Source organism: Propithecus coquereli, unplaced genomic scaffold (genome assembly GCF_000956105.1).
Source record: "Propithecus coquereli isolate 6110/MARCELLA unplaced genomic scaffold, Pcoq_1.0 Scaffold88, whole genome shotgun sequence".
Classification (NCBI taxonomy): Eukaryota; Metazoa; Chordata; class Mammalia; order Primates; family Indriidae; genus Propithecus; species Propithecus coquereli.
The window spans coordinates 6,654,160-6,670,811 of record NW_012155062.1 but is presented as its reverse complement, the minus strand read 5'-3'; the positions used below and the strand labels follow the sequence as shown (position 1 = coordinate 6,670,811).

The 16,652-nt window shown below is 46.8% G+C and overlaps 1 protein-coding gene across 1 annotated transcript in view; it reads left to right on the top strand.

The window, feature by feature from the left end:
* TGFBRAP1 (transforming growth factor, beta receptor associated protein 1) overlaps window positions 1-7,835 on the top strand; it is a 39,133-nt gene extending 31,298 nt beyond the window's left edge. Inside the window, exons 7-11 of the mRNA XM_012664335.1 lie at window positions 147-290; window positions 2,215-2,358; window positions 2,904-3,063; window positions 4,381-4,814; window positions 6,498-7,835. Coding sequence (XP_012519789.1) covers window positions 147-290; window positions 2,215-2,358; window positions 2,904-3,063; window positions 4,381-4,814; window positions 6,498-6,674 — 1,059 coding nt within the window. The 3' untranslated portion in view covers window positions 6,675-7,835. The remainder of the gene's footprint in view (window positions 1-146; window positions 291-2,214; window positions 2,359-2,903; window positions 3,064-4,380; window positions 4,815-6,497) is intronic.
* Window positions 7,836-16,652: the final 8,817 nt, after the last annotated feature.

Here is a 16,652-nt window from a genome sequence, read left to right as displayed (position 1 = left end):
CACGTCAGTGTATGTATGATTAAGTTATTTGGTTTAGAGAATGCAGTGTTGAAGAAACTAGTATCATAAAAAGTGTCTATTTCTTTTATGTTTAAATGTAATTAAATTTTTATTGTTTTCTCTTTTCATTTTTTATTCCTGTCCAGTTGTGGGTGAACATTGTGAACGGGGACATCCAGGACTCCACGCGCTCAGACGTGTATGAATACGTCGTTGATTTCCTCACCTGCTGCGTAGACCAGGAGCTGGTGTGGGCCCACGCGGACTGGGCCCTGCAGAAGAGTGAGGAGGTTTGTGCTTCACAAATACATTCTTTGTGGGGGGCGCGGTAAAAACAGACCCCCAAAAACCTTGATTTTAGGTGGGGAAAGAAAGCTACATTTCCACCTCCCCCTCTGTTTTCTTTGTTCTCTTTTTAATAACTTCCTTTGAACCATCTGAATTCCAGCTCTGAGGGCAGTTCCTCATTTTGGTGTTTCTGAGACATCCTCTTTCTGGGGTGGGGTCACTTTTATGGGAAAGCAAGAAGCATTGTTAACTCACATTCTAATGTCTTGAAATCACGTGTTTTTGAACACCCCCGCTCCCCCCACACACACACAACCGAATGAAGTCTGGCACTGTTGTTCTCCGGAGCAGGAGCAGGTGGTTGCCCTGCAGGACTTGGTCCTCGGGAAGAGAAAGCCCCCAGCCTGGGCCACACTGGGCAGACCATCACGCTTGTCTCTGCTCCCCCAGCCCTGACGTGGAGGTTGTGGTCTGGAGGAGAAGGGGAGCCATGGGCAGGACTGGCCCATCTTAGGGGCTGGCAAGTGATAGTGAAAAAGTACCTGTTGGCTGTAGGGGAGGCAGCGTGCTCAGGACAGAGGGCCAGAATCCTTAGTAATGCCCCACAGACTGGGAAAAAGACCGCAAGCGTTTCCGGTGTCACTGTTAAAAATGTGTGCTGTACATTTCGATGGCTCCCCTTGGAGAGGCAGAATTAGCTTTCTGATGCAGGACCTTTGTCCTAAATGGAGAGTTCCTGAGTGTTGCATCTGCCTTTCCGAAGCCTGAGGTGGAATATATTCTCATATCCTCCCTGGTGCTGTCTTAACTGGAAAGTCAGAGCCTGTGCGTTTTGTGTACTTTCTCCTCCCTCTTTACCTTGCCTCTGTGCACACACTTGGAGAACACATCCTGACATCCTTGCACACACCCACAACATGGATCCAGCGCTGTTGCAAGGTTCAGGCTCTTCCCAGTGCTCAGAGATGATAGATAACAGCAAACCATACACAGACTTCTGTGTGCCAGACAATGGACAGTCACCTGGCATATGCCATCTCTTAAACAGCACAGCAGCGCCATAGGTGGGTATTAATTACAGATGAGGAAACTTTCCCAAGGTGGTATAGTTGGTAGAGCTGAGACACAGATCCAGGCTATAGAACCCAAACTTCGTACTCTTGACAGCTGTGCTGTATTTCTCACATTTTGGGTTTGTGGAGTGTGTGTGTGTACATGCATGTGTGTGCACGCACTGCGATAGCACCCGCACACATAGTGCTCAGGGCAGGCGCAGCATGGATTTACTTTCCTACTTGCCTCATCAGCCTTTCTTTGGAAGACGGAATCAGACCAGTCCACTCCACTTCACAGGCACAGGAAGACAGCCTGAAAACTTGTTCAGGGACCAGAGGCTGAGATCTCACATTAACCACCTATCATAAATAATCCACAGAGCAGATAATCCATGGTCAGAGAACAGAGTTTACTGTATCGAAGTTTTTACACGTTTGATATTTTTTCTTATACTCTTTAGCAAGTGATGAGCCTTGTTTTAAGATGATCTTACTATTACAAAGTTGTTACTCTATGGGCTGTCAAAACCTGTGACCAGTAAATATTTCATTCTTTAGTTTCTAAACCCTTTTCAAAGAAATTCCTGCTGGATATGAGAGGAGAGTTTCAGAGTCTAGGCTGCCTTTCCTATCTTGGTTTTATGCCCTTTGGTCTTTGTGCTTCATGCTGGACTGCTTTTTTCTATAATCATATTTTTAAACCACTTTATTGAGATACAATTGACATACACAAAGCTGTACATATTTAATGCACTCTATCACCAGATTTTTAATGATGATTTTATCCCAAGTGTGAATGTGCAGTGACAGAAATAAAGATGAAAAGGTGAGTTTAAAAAGCACAGTAACTAAATTGTTGCTCTTCTTTCAGGTTGGAGTTCAAGTTTTCACCAGGAGACCTTTGGATGAACATCAGAATAGTTTTAAGCCAGATGATATTATCAATTGCCTTAAAAAATACCCTAAAGCCCTCGTTAAATATCTGGAACATCTCGTTATAGACAAGAGACTGCAGGTGAGCACTTCAGAACTTAGACTACAGCGTGTGGGATGCAATAGCACAGTAGTAACTGAAAAGACAGAATTTAACTATAAAACTCCTTGGCACGAGGTTCTAATGTTACGTTCATGTTACCTGGGTGCTCAGTCTGTATTTGCTGGTGGTCTGAGTGGGGAACTTGTGGCTTGGTGAAAGAGACCTGGAGGAATAGGTAGCTTTTTTTTTTCCTAACCTACTGTCTCATGTCCACTCTGCTTATATTTTTCTTTTCTTTTCCTCCTTTGTTATTATCCTTAAAGGAAATGAGAGAAGCTATACCTTTTTGTAGAATACCTAAATCTGTGGCCCTTACGTCTCACAATGAGGAAGAACCTTTTTTTATATTCCCCATAGATGTTAAACTTGTCTTGTCTGTCTTGTGATTTCCGAGAGGTTTTCGATCCAGCAAGGAGTGACTGCCCCAGCCCACCTCCGTCTCGGGAGCCCTGGCTGCCAAGCGAGGGCTGCAGGCTTCCCACTTGCCAACGCTGTCTGTGTGCTTGGGCCCCCGTCCCCTACAGAAAGAAGAGTATCACACACACCTGGCCCTCCTCTACCTGGAAGAGGTGCTGCAGCAGAGGGCCTCCGCCAGCAGCAAGGGTGCAGAAGCCACCGAGACGCAGGCCAAACTGCGGCATCTGCTCCAGAAGTCCGATTCGTACCGAGTTCACTCTCTCATAGGTGAGGATGGTTTCGATATTCTCTCTAGTTAGAAACTTCTCTCAAGGGGGTGGGGGAAAGCAGAGAGAAAGGCTTTGGCATAGCTCCTGATTTTGATTCCATGGGGTGATTCCTTCACCCTCTTACGGCAGAGTCAGCCTTCCTGGAGGGAGGGGTGGGCTTCTCCTGCTCCCACCCTCTGCAGGTCGACAGTGCCTTTCATTGAGCTGCCTGGTAGGTTTTGGATGTCTGCATGTCTCTCGACCATACCTTTGTTCAGACTTCCTTATTCAGCTTCAAAGCACCGAATCGTAGTTCCTTCTGATGTTTCTAATATCTGATCGGAGCTCTGCCAGCTGGCACTGCCCCAGCGGCCTGCTCGTGGACTGCTCAAGGCTCGAGACCTCTCAAGCCTTAAGCCAGAGGAAGGTAGCCTAGGTATCTTGGAGGGAATCTGGGTTTGCAGTTCCTCAGGGGTGCAGAGACCACAGTTTCTGTATTGTGTAAAGTGCCACAGAGCCGCATGGTGTTTGCACCTAGTAGAATCAACTAGTTTCTTTCTGCATTTGACATTATAGAATTTCTGGACTTGTACTCCCTGGGGTTAGTGACATGTTTTTCTTATTCTCATTATAAGCAGTAGTTATGATCTATGAAGTCGCCACAAACACTGACTTAGTGAACAATGAACTACTGTTACTAGGGGAAATACAGGGTGTTACGTTACTGCAAACCTCTGGTCACAGCATTTTCATCAACCAATCTGTACATGAGCTTGTTTTATGGGTGTTTCTGTTTAAAGACACCTATTTAATACATATTGTTGATTCACCAGCATTGAACACAGCCAACAACACTGTACCTCACACCTAAATGAAGCACTCTAACACACGTATTTTCTCTATAAGACACCTCATGTGCTTAGGAGCACTAGACAGCACTTCAGCACTATGCTTGGAGGACATTTTAAACAGTGAAATCGCCAACAGGAGCAAAAAAAAAATACAAAAAATGTGGCAGGAATTAGACTAGATCGTGGAAAGGATATGTGTACATAGTGTGAGAGCTGAGACAAGATGGCAGGGTGTCATCACCTTGTTTGACTTCAGCTGTGTGGCTAAAATTTTTGACACTCTATGTTTAGCCAGAAATGACTTGAAATTATCGCGAGTATTGATTTGGAGGTTACAAATAAATATCAGTGAGTAGATGAATTTGTAAATACAGAATTCACAAATAACGAGGACCGACTGGCTATGCCACAGCTAGCGAGGCCCGCCAGTGGGCCCTGAGGTTCCAGGCCCCGCCTGTGTCTGAGCTGCGGGTTCTGTCTCGCAGAGAGGATCCAGGGCGCCGGCCTGCCCATGGAGAGCGCCATCCTCCACGGGAAGCTGGGCGAGCACGACAAGGCCCTGCACATCCTGGTGCATGAGCTGAAGGACTTCTCGGCGGCCGAGGACTACTGCCTGTGGTGCTCCGAGGGCCGGGACCCGCCCCACCGCCAGCGCCTCTTCCACACACTGCTCGCCATTTACCTCCACGCCGGACCCTCTGCCCACGAGCTGACCGTGGCTGCTGTGGACCTGCTGAACCGCCATGCCACAGAATTCGATGCGGCCCAGGTGCTGCAGCTGCTGCCCGACACGTGGTCAGTGCAGCTTCTTTGCCCGTTCCTGATGGGCGCCATGAGGGACAGTGTCCATGCCAGGAGGACCATGCAGGTGGCCGTTGGCCTGGCTAGGTCAGAAAACTTAATCTACACCTACGATAAGGTGAGTGCCCAGCCCTTCTGCACGAGCTAGCTTTTTGGCCAGGTGATATTTTATTGAAGGCAGATTTTACCTATGGAAAAGCAGTCTTTCTTGGTTTTTCTTTTTTCTCTCTCTCTCTATCATGTCAACACATCAATATCCGATCTCACTCATATAGAAACCGAGTCTGTGGCAGCAGAGCAGAGGCTGGGCTGGCAGGTCTGACAGCAGTGCACTTGGTCTCCCCTTTTGGACACTGCTCAAGAGAGCATGGGAGAGGCTGAGCGAAGGAGAGCGCTGTCAGAATAGCGAGCCCTTCCCAGCAGACATGATGTGCTGTTAGAGGCACTTTCCATCATGATACCATTTTGTCATCACAACAGTTTTATGCAGTATCTACTATTATCATCCCCATTGTATAGGAGAGGAAACTGAGGCAGGGATGAGTTGCACAGTGAGCAAATGGAAGAGCCCAGAGGTGCCTCCCAGGTCAATTCAAAACCCCGTTCCAGGTCCCCATGCTGCCCTCCCCCTCTGGAGATGGCTTCCCGGTGGGGCTTATGTTCCACATGGCTCAGACAGTTCTTTCCAGAGCAGAATCCAACATGTTCCTTGGTTGACTCCCCGTGGCCTGGAAGATGGAGTCTCGCCTTCCTTCCCCATCTCTGCTTCCCAGCACGCATCCTGGCTTTAGCTGCACGGAACCTTCCAGATGTGACATGCTTTTCATACCTCTTCGCCTTTGTACATGCTGTTCCCACTGCCTGAGATATTCTTACCTTTTTCTTTGTGCCTGGAAAGGGCCCAGTCAAAACCCAGCCTAAGTACTTTTTTCCTTGGTAAAACCATCTCATACCCTTAACAGATTAATCCCCTTCTCTTATGCCCATTTGCTTACTTTACGCATGCATTCACAGTCGTCTCCCTTCACTGTTAGAATCTGGGTTCTTTGAGGGCAGGGAGCTTCACTTATTTATCTTCATTTCAGTCTCCCTGGGGCCAAGCCTGGCGTGTTGAAGGCATCTGATCAATGTTTGTGGAATAACTCACACAACTATGCGTTCAGGAGGAATTCACCAAGTTGCTACTTGACCCTTCTAGTAGACTGATTTGCCTGGGTTGACACAAGTGAATTGTGCAGAAAGACTTGGTAACTTGCTACACTCAAGTCCTGTTTATCAGACAGGGGCTGCTGGCATTACAGCTCAGTTTTAGCAGTTATCTCTAAAGAAATAGAATTGTGTTTCCCAGAGCCAGTCAGGAATTTGCCTCATTAGCCGTATGACTTTGACTACGTCCCTCATTATTGCCTTACTCTTCTTATTTGCAAATGGGAGGACTGTGGAATTAGATGATTTCCATAGTCCCATTCAGCACTGACATTCGTGACTTTGTAACAGGCCTTGCTTGAAACCATCAGAGCTCAGAGAACATTAGAGGATCTTGATAGAAATGCCTTGACCAGACAAGCATCAATGACTTCTGCAAAATAAGAAAAGCAGTTTTGTAGCTCTTTTACTTTTCTAGTTAGTAAGAATGGTTTTATATTCACCGTTAATATTCTGTTTCAAGATAATATCAAAATAAGCCTCATCAGTAATAATAATCTGCGTGGTAATGCATGTCAACTCTGAAAAACCAGGAAGCAGCTACTGCAGGTATAATCACATGTGAAGAGTTCTCAGTCTCGCTTTCTCTTTGCAGATGAAGTTGAAAGGAAGCTCTGTGCGGCTGTCCGACAAAAAGCTTTGCCAGATGTGCCAAAATCCCTTTCGTGAGCCTGTGTTTGTTAGATATCCAAACGGTGGTCTTGTGCACACCCACTGTGCTGCCAGCAGACACACGAACCCCAGCTCACCCAGCCCTGGCACTCGGACTTGACACGCTTGGCCTGAGGGCACGAGGGGACTCCGACACCATGTTCGTTACCAGCCTGCCGGATGCAAAGAGCAGACAGCCAGGCCCTGTGTCAGCCAGAACGAGGGGAAGACATCTGGGTACCTGCGTGCCGGGGAGACTTTAGTCCACGGGAAACAAGGACTCCTCACTTCTGACTGCTCTCTGTGAATGTACATGGCAAATCCCTGAAAATCCCGAAAATAGAGACATGCAAGAGTTCACCTGTCCACGAACAATTATCCAAAACAAAGGTCTACTTTGAAAAGTGAGTCTTCCCTGTGCAGTCGAGACACAGGTGAGGCCCTGCTGCCCCCAGCCCCATCTTTAGACACGCACCTGCACTGGAAACATGCTTCAGCGTGGCCTGAGATGCAGCCCACTCCTGCCCGGCAAGTGGCCAGGGCATAGACACCTGTGGTGGCAGCCTTGCATTCCCACGGAGGTGTGTTCTCCATCCACACGGCTCAGCCGTGGCAGTCCTGTTTCCCAGGGTAACCTTGTGGGCCCTGCCTTTGCCCTTGGAAACAGCTGACCTTGGAGAAGGATCTTTGTTTCTTACTTCCCGTCTGGCTCTCTCAGTCCCCAAAATATTCTGCCTTCTTTACCCAAGCACTCACTTTTGGGTAAATTCCTATGCTTCTGGCTGCCTAGAGAGTGAAGATCTATTTAGAAACTGCGAAAACTCCAGGAGAGAAGCCTGGAGGTGGCGGGAAGGGGAATCTCCTGGCGGGCGAGGGCCCAGGTGTGCGTTCCTTTCCTGTCCATTGTCTGCTGATGTGAAACTCCATGATTACCATGTTTGACTAAACATTTTTATTTAAATTGCATCACCTCTGTAGTTTTTCTCGTCTTTAGAAATTCATCCATCCTATTCGTTAGGGATATTTTCTCTCATTAGAGTGTACCTCCTATTGAATACTTGGGAAACTAAAAGGGAAATGTGATGAGCACAAACCGAGCATTCTTTGCAGGAGAGGCCGGCTTTAACCTCTCACTTTTAGCAGGGCAGGCACCGGGTGAAGCTGTCTTGGTGCTTGGCGGAGGCGGCGCCGCTCCTGGCGGGTGCCTCTGGACCGCACACCCTCACGGGGACGTCCAGTCAGGCTGCTTCACCTCCCTGCACTTTACGTGCCTGCTCTGAGGTCTCCTGAACACACGGAAGAAAATGCCTCTCATTTGTAATAGGCTGGAGATTCCTTTTGTGTTTCTGTGTAACATCACCAACAAGCCGAAGCTGTTGTCACTTCACTGCCCTCTTTTGAATTTCTTCATTGTGGTTATTGATTCTCTTAGGAGCTAACAATAAAGACACTGTACCCCCAACCATAATGCTTGGAGACAAGTGTTAGCTCGTACACATGACAAGAGAGGACCCTGGAATATACCCTCTCTTCATCAGCCCAAGCCTTCCTGAGCTGGGATGAGCTCATTCTCCATCCTTTAAAAAATGTTTCCTGTACTAATAATGGTCAGTGTGTTTTTTTTTTCATTTTATGATTCTAATTGGGCCAAGAAGCAAAAGCATCCATGTGTTGTTTTAGGGGTGGGGGGTGGAATTGGCACCATTTTATCCTATTAAATAGCTATGTTTCAATTATCTAAAGAGTAAATGATGAAGAAATTCTCCTTGTAGCTCAACTGTATGCTATGTAAATTGGTATACGCTCAAAGCCTGGTCATGAGTTTTACCCTGTGGGTGACTCTGTTATGGAATGGTCGTATTATTGCATACATTATCATTACAACTTGTGAGTTTGAGTTTATATTTCTTAAAGAATCAGTTACCCATATATGCAACATTGCACTCCTAAAAGCACTGTTTTCTCTGTACAAAATGGGTAAAGTCTTGAAAAAACTCAGCAATTGCTCATTCCTAACTTGGGGACACTTGTCTCTTTTTTCTCTGAACATTGATCAATATTTTGGATCGTTCGTCGTCCTTTAGAATAATGGGGATTAAAGTTGAGCAGTTTTCCATCTCTACTGAATCCTTTAACACAAGCAGAATTCTATGACGATGTGCAGAATTGTCTAGTGTATTAAAAACTGTACCTTTGTCTAACCTTTCTCACTCCTACAAGGCCCTTTTCTCAAATCTTATTTTTAAGAGAAATATATGGTTCTTTCTAACAGGCCTGCTGATTTGTGACTGTGCCGTTGAATAGAGCAATTAGAACCATCACTCAGACCTTTCCCCCTCATTAGGTTCAGTGTAACCATTCTAGTTAAAACAGCATGAATTGAATTCAGTTTACATTAATTCTCTATGGGCAATACCATTTGGTTTTATGAACTGTTTATCTGCTGTTGCCTGTCAAGGATTAATGGAGGAGTGTCCTGTGGGCTGGGGGGTGTGGGCTTGCTAACGTGGTCTCGCTCACCTCGGGAGTGTGGGCAGGGGGCCACGGGTGGCACCGCTCAGTGGACACCTGTTACATGCCTAGGGTGGCTCTTGCTTTTTGCTTTCTCTCCCATAGAAACCTTTGTCCTTGCAACTTTATCCTTCACCCCTGATTGAGTCCCAGATACACAAGATGTACAAATGTAAACTTATTGATTTTATTAAAATTCTTTTAGTTCTTTGTTCTTTCTGTAATTTTTTTAAAATAAAAATGATCTTGGTGGAGTGATGGTTTCCACTCAACGCCGTACCTGGTCTAGGGAATTCTAGAATCTGTACCTCCTGGCTCCTCCTGGCACCTGCCCCTCAAATTCTGTTTATTACTTTACCAAATTTTAAGCTATCTGCTTGTGAATTTATCTCCTGCGTATGTTTAGGGCACTCCTTGACATTTGTTGCCTTCAGATTAATCATGCACTGAGGAATTTAACCAGGGAGGTTTCTGATTACTTCTTACATACTTCACCTTTTAGCCAGGTGCTCTTAAATAAGCCTGCTGCTCTTGGATTTCTAACCCTGAACATATTCAAGGAACATAACTTTTTTTTAAAATCTTTTAAATTTTGCTTCGTCACCTAGGACGCTGTTGGGAGGAGATCTCTGAGCCATCCTGTTGAATTTCACAGCACTTTCTCCTGTTCTTTCCTTCCTGGTACTGTTCTAGCCCCGAGGAGAGGGGTGTGTCACACAGGTGATGTCCCCTGACCATGCCAGCCCTACTCCAGTCGGGTGGGGTAGATCCCAAACGTGTGAGGAGAGGCAGAGTGTCATGACTCCTCTGCATTTCAAATTGAAGAAACTGAGGCACAGTTTGTTCCAGTGATTTTCTTGGAGTTTGAGTGGGCAACTAGCCAGAGCTGCAGTTCCCGCCTGCAGATCCTCCCACTGGGCACTTCAGCAACCCAAAGTGCGGCAACCGGAAACCATGCCTGGGCTGCCTGCATTCAAACCATTGTGCTGCTGCCTATAGAAAAAGCGTGAAGCAGCAACTGTAATATTCTTTTCTCATTTTTACCTCATTGGTATCCGAAGGCCCATTAGCATATTAGAGAGTAAGGAAGCGGGGAGGGGCCGTTTAGATGAATAAACTTGACTGGAAGGGAGGAGGTGTGGATTCGCAGTGACTGAATTGTGAGAGTAGTACCAAGGCAGGAGACCAGGCCTGTGGCTGGGGGAGAGAGCGAGCGTCAATTGACGTCCTAAGTGTGTCTGTCGGTGGAGGCAGAGACTGGCATCTGACTCAGTTAAATGGGCTGTGACTTGTGTTAGGAGTAATTAGATGTTAACTAACACCCCATTTGCTCTTAGCAGATCTGTCAGCCTTAGCATTTGAAATGAAAATGTACAAGAATCTAGACCATATGGACTAGAGGCCCTTTCACCTTCTCAAAAAAGCTAAATGGCTGGAGCACCGTCCAAAGGCTTGTTAACAGTTGTTGGGAGATAAGCATTTGAATTAATGAAGCCTACTTTTCCTTAGCTTGCAACCAGGGAAGGGAAACAAATAGCTATAATGCAGCCTGCAGTCCAGAGTCGTAAATTAGTTAAATGAGATCACGTGGCAAGAAGGGATTAGAAAGCAACACACACAACTCAACAGGCCAAGTGTGACTTGAGAAGTCAAATCACACTTCTCAATGTGTGAGGTGTGGGGAAGCCTTGTTGGGCTCTGACACACCCCCCCCACCGTGGTCCTGGGCAAGTCATGTCACCTAGACCTTGGTGGCCTTGCCCATAAACAGGAGGTGGAGCTGGGTGGTGTCTGAAGCCCCTTCTGGTGTTAACTTTCTGTTCTAAGCAAAAGAAATCGGGGTGAGGGAGTAGGTGTGATCTCAGCCTTTGATACCAGAGCCCCCAGGGGAGCCCCCGTTGGCCCCAGCACAGGAGCTCTTGCAGCATCCCATGGACGTGTCCCCGTGGGGGTGTGTGAGCGTTCCCAGATGCCCAACTTGCAGGGTCCCGTGGTTCCGTGATTAGAAAAGCAACTTTGTAACTCACCCCTGCTCGTTCAAGCTCCACAGTCTGGAGCCCTGAGAGGAGCTGGTCCACACATACCCTTTTCAGAGGCCCTTTCCTCCGCCTCCTCCAGTCCTGGCTGAGAACCCCTTTGCCTTTGCTCGTGTGCTCTGGCTTCCACAGTGCTTCCCTTGACCATCACCTTTCTCTAGAGAATGGTTTCCATTTATCTCACTTGAAATACCAGTTTTACTCTTTCAAATTCCATGTGTGTCCAGGCTAAGGGAGACAAGTCCCCACCCTGCTCTTGATGGGAGCGAGAGCCGAGATGACGCAGAGTGCTGCAGGCTGACTCACCTCGGCCCCGGCGCTGTCGGGCGCCCACGCACGTTGGTGATTCACCTGGTGCTGCGGTGTGAGGCGCGCAGTAGAATCGGGCGGTCAGTCTGCCACCCGCCCCCACCCCACCTCTGCAGCCAGCGTGTCACAGTAAAACCCCACAGTCTAAGTTGTTTTTCAACACATTGCTGACTTACACACAACTATTGACTGGAGCTCCAAAGTAAATATAACTGAAATCCCAAACATTTGCTTTCTTAAGAATTGGAGCACAAGAGAGCATTTCCCTGATTATTATAACAAGACAAAATAATGCACAATTCTAAAGAGAGTTGATTTTATTTTCAATTTATAAGAGTATATTCACTTTATGAGTAAATATAGTCAGAAACTCAAAAATTGAGACAAGTTATCATGCTATTGACATGGCTATATTTAAGTACATTTTCCATGTATGTTTTCTTGCCATTTTATTAGGGTAAAATATATATAATATAAAATTTGCCATTTCAGCCATTTTTTAAGTGCATAGTTCTGTGGCATTAATACATTGACGTTGCTGTGCAACCATCACCACCATCCATCTTCAGAACTTTGTTATTATCCCAAACAGAAACTCGGTACCCATTAAGCAATAACTCCTCATCGCCCCCTCCCCCAGTCCCCGGCAACCATCATTCTGCTTTACGTCTCTATGAATTTAACTATTTGAGGTATCTCATGGAAGTGGAGTCGCACAGTATTTGTCCATTTGTGACCGTCTCATTTCACTTGGCATAATTTCCCCAAGGTTCACCCATGTTGTAGCAGGGTTCAGAATTTCCTTCCTTTGTGATGCTGAATAATATTCCATTTCATGGTTTTAAATAGTGTATTTAGTTACCAAAAGTGTGTGGGCATAGACTATTTGCATTGTTTATTTTATATAAAGCTAGAATTACTATTTTATACATTCATATCAATGTAGGAAACATAACCCTGTATCAGCCCACCTAAGGGTCATCCATTTATTGTCCTAATCCCTTTTGTTGGGTTAAGCTCATGAATGGTCTAATGCAGGCCCTTGGACATGGATTCAAAATCAGCACAAGGTCTTTGACAACAGGGAGTGGCACAGAGATTTCTCCATTCATGATGTGACACATGTCTGCAAAGGTCTGCATAAAGCCGACTCAGAAACAAGGGCCAGACTAACTTACAGGAAACAGTGGCCAGAGCCAGGGCAGCTACCCTGTAGGTCAGAGCAGGTGACACAGTAGTCAGGTCTCCTAACGAAGGTTTGCACGACTTCCATCATTGTTTTCTAGCCTCCTTTACATAAAGCTCTGCAGCATCTTTTGGGAAGGGAAGAAGCTGTGCCCCACCCCAGATCCCTAGTCATGCCCCTCCTTGAGCTTGCTGTGGCTATTACGGCTCTAATTCCTGTTTTCCAGTAGGTCACCATCACGTGACACCTGGGAGTGTGAACAGCCTGCTGAAGCTGACAACAGGATAGGAAGGGGGCATTTCCCTTCACTTTCCTGGGACAGCAAAAAGTGACTTTGTAGGCAGTGTAGACTGCATGTGCGTGTGTCTGGGTTTGGGATGGGAAGGGCTCGTATTCACTGCTCCCTGCCAGCAGTTAGAGCCAGCATTTCTTTTGGTCATACTCCCTCGCTGCTGAGGGGGGTCTTGGTGCTGTAGATTTCCTAACATGTTTCCATACCTGCATTGCGGGCCTCTATCCTGGGCCATCCAGTGTGGAATAGACCACAGCAAAGCTTATGTAATTATGGAGGGAAGATTGGCTGTCTCGGCATGTCAAACATGAGAGCATCCTGCAAACCTTCATTATCTCTGCTCCCATAACTATAATTTCATGCCACTGAACGTTGAAACATGCAGCGGCAGTGCCAGTTTCCTATTTGTGCTCAATTGGCGCCGACTGGTGTAATTTTCAGATATCTTGTGTTTGTACAAATACCAGAAAACAAGCTGCTTCCTAAGCAGTTGACAGGGAAGGTCAGCTGTTCCCAAGCCGCCCTGTCCGTGCCAGGATGCACATTGTGTCAGGGTTCAGCAAAGAAAGAGAACCAACAGGAGGTGTGTGTGTGTGTGTGTGTGTGTGTGTGTGTGTGTGTGTGTGTGTGTGTAGAGAGAGAGATGGATTGATTGATTACGAGGAATTGGCTCAGGTGATTCTAGAGGCTGACAAGCCCTTGCCATCTGCCGTCTGCTAGCTGGAGACCCAGGAGAGCCAGTGATGTCCTTCATTCCGAGTACGAAGGCCTGAGACCCAGGAGCTGATGGTACAAATCCCAGCCTGAGGTCAGGACAAGATGAGAGATGTCCCAGCTCTAACACTGTGGCAAGTAAAAAATAAAAAAGGGTGAATTCTTCTCTCTCTGCCTTTTGTTCTATTCAGGCCCCTGCTAGATTCGACAGTTCCCACCTGCATTGGGGAGGGCCACCTACTTTACTGAGCCACCGATTCAAATGCTAATCTCACTGGAAACACCCTCCCATACAGAGACACACCCAGAATAAATTTAATCTGGGCACCCTGTGACCCAGTCATGCTGACACATAAAATTAACCATCATCCACATCTATTGAGCCAGGAAAACGGAAGGATCTGTCTGCCTGGACTATCTGGGGCTGTCCTCCGTAGTGACTGTCCTTGTGCCCTCCTGGGGCAGAGCCACAGTGGCACCGACTTATTCCAAGTTTACTGTCACGTTCACGCATCTGTAGAATTAGACATGACTTTGCCACAGAGGGAGGCAGCTGAGGGACTAGAGGACTCACCGAGAATTATATTTCATACAAAGGGGGGGGTGGTTTTTCCCTTTTCCATTCATGCATTCATATATTCAGTCATTCATTCGTTCCACAAGTGTCTGTGTGGAGACTGCTAATGTGCCAGGCACGGTGCTAAGTTCTGCACATAAAATAGTGAAAAAGACCCAGCAGGTCTTGGCCCTGCTGCAGCTGTCCCTGAAGGCAGTTGCTACAGAGCGGGACTGATGCGTAGAGTGGGTGGTACAGGTAAACCAGCGGTGCAGAGGAGGTGCCTTTCGGGGAAAGTGCTCCAGGCAGAGGGAGCCATGAGGCCCAGCCCGGAAGTGGGTGAGATGATGGATTCTTGGGAATCAGAGAGAGGGTCGTTTGACTGGAGCCCAGAGAGTGATCGGGGAATGGAGACAGATGGGGCGGGAGAGTGAGGCTTTTTCCCGGTTCTCAGCAGAGTAACAAAAGGATTTGTGCTTTGGAAAGATCCGTCACCCACAACCTAAGGGGACACCGCCGACACTGCCGTCTGGTATTCTGCCTGCTCATCTTGTCTCTGCACAAAGTTTTTAATGACATGGGAAAGGGTGTGGGGGCGGGAAGCCGGGGAAGGCAGAATGCAAACTGTTTTAGCCAATCAGCTTCTTGGAGGACACTTTGTTTCAAAACACAGTGTATTAATGGAAGTTCTGAGGTATAGCCAGGCCAACAGATGAGGAGACAACCGCCACTGAGAAGGTAGTGTGTTACTCATGGGTCCCAAGGGTAGGGGTCCGCCTTGTTGTGCAGGGCCACACGGTGAGGGACCAGGATCTGTCAGGATGGGCGGGGAGCATGGACAAGAGCCTTTATTGTAGTTTCCACAGGCAGGAGCCAGGCTGGGCCAGCAGGCTTAGATCGGTTAGTTCGAATAATCTTAGTAGGCTCTGAGGAGCAGGGCTGTCCCTAGTTGTTTGGCGTCTGGCCCTGCGGTGATTAGGGCAGGTGGGTAGTGCCCCAGAGGGCGAGAGCTCCATAAAGGAGGTGCTTGGGGTGTGGGCTCTGGATGGGTTGGTTTGTGTTTGGAAAGCATGCTTATAGGAATTGGCTAGTCCCAGGAGGGCAGACCCTTGGGGGTCAACAAGATCCCAGATGTCAAAGCATCAGTTACAGAAAATAAAAGACGTGGTGAATATATCCTTTTGATTAGACCATTGGGACAGTCACAAGTGTATTCTTCTCTACCTCTCAGGACAGAGAAAAGGATGTAAAAATGTTTAACATACTTCTCACAGCAAAGCAGGAAAGGCTGCCTCACTATTTGCCTTAATCAGCTTGGTCTGCTGTAACAGAATACCGTAGACTGGGGGGCTGAAACAATGGAACTTTATTTCTCACAGTTCTGGAGGCTGGAAGTTCAAGATCAAGGTGCTGGCCAATTGGATTCCTGGTGAGGGCTCTCTTCCTGGCTTCAGATGGCCTCATTCTTGCCCTGTCCTCACACGGCAGAGGGAGGGAGCTCTGGTGTTTCCTTCTTTTCTTATAGGAGCACTAATTCATGGGGCTCTACCTTCACCACCAAATCATCTCTCAAAGGCTCCACCTCCTAACACTAGCACATTGGGGCTTGGGAATTCAACATACGAATTTGGTGGTGGACACCGCTCATTTGATAGCAGCAGGATACAGAAACAGGAGACTCTGGAAAACCCTTCCTAGGCCCCGCCTGCCAGGCAGCCAGCCAGATTTCTGCTGTGTTCAAAGGGTTTCTTGAGTTTAGGTGACTCGAATTGGCCTGAAGTGGCCATGATTAATCCTTTTATCCCAGATTGGTTTCTGGGGAGATGCAAAATACCTTTAATAGTTTTTTCCTTATACTTTTCTATATAGAATTAGTGAACATATGTTAATTAGCCTTACCCGTTGCAAAACTGCAAAGTCCTTGAATAATGGCTCCTAAGTCAAAAAGGCTGTGTTTACTCTCCCTGGTACCATCATAACTGGGTTCATAATCCAACTTGTGGCCCACGGGAGACTTGGCACAGCCTGTTTGGCAGAGGGCCCGTTGGTGGCCGATGGGAAGTACTTCATGGCCTGCCCAAGAATTTCCCAAGTTGCTGGTAAGCCCAGCTGGTAGGAGAATATCTTGACACACACTTTCCACAAAGTAATTTTATTATGGCACCAGAAGCCACCATTTCCGCTTTTAGAAGTTGATTTTAGGAGAACAATCAGTAGTTAAGCAGGGAAATATTTGTCAAGGATGCTCATTATAGCATTTTTAAAAAAATAGTGAAAAATAGGAAAAAAGCCTTTAATATCCCAAACAGGGAATCCTTAAGGATCTGTGGCACATCCACATAACAGAGGACTGCTGGCTGTCAGAAATCACTTCAAAACATGGAAATTAAAAAAAAAAAATAGATAAAAACTGGGCCACAAAGTTGTGGTACTGTATGATTTGAATTTTGCAAAAGAAAATATCTATTTTTATATAGTAGAAAAGACTACAAAAA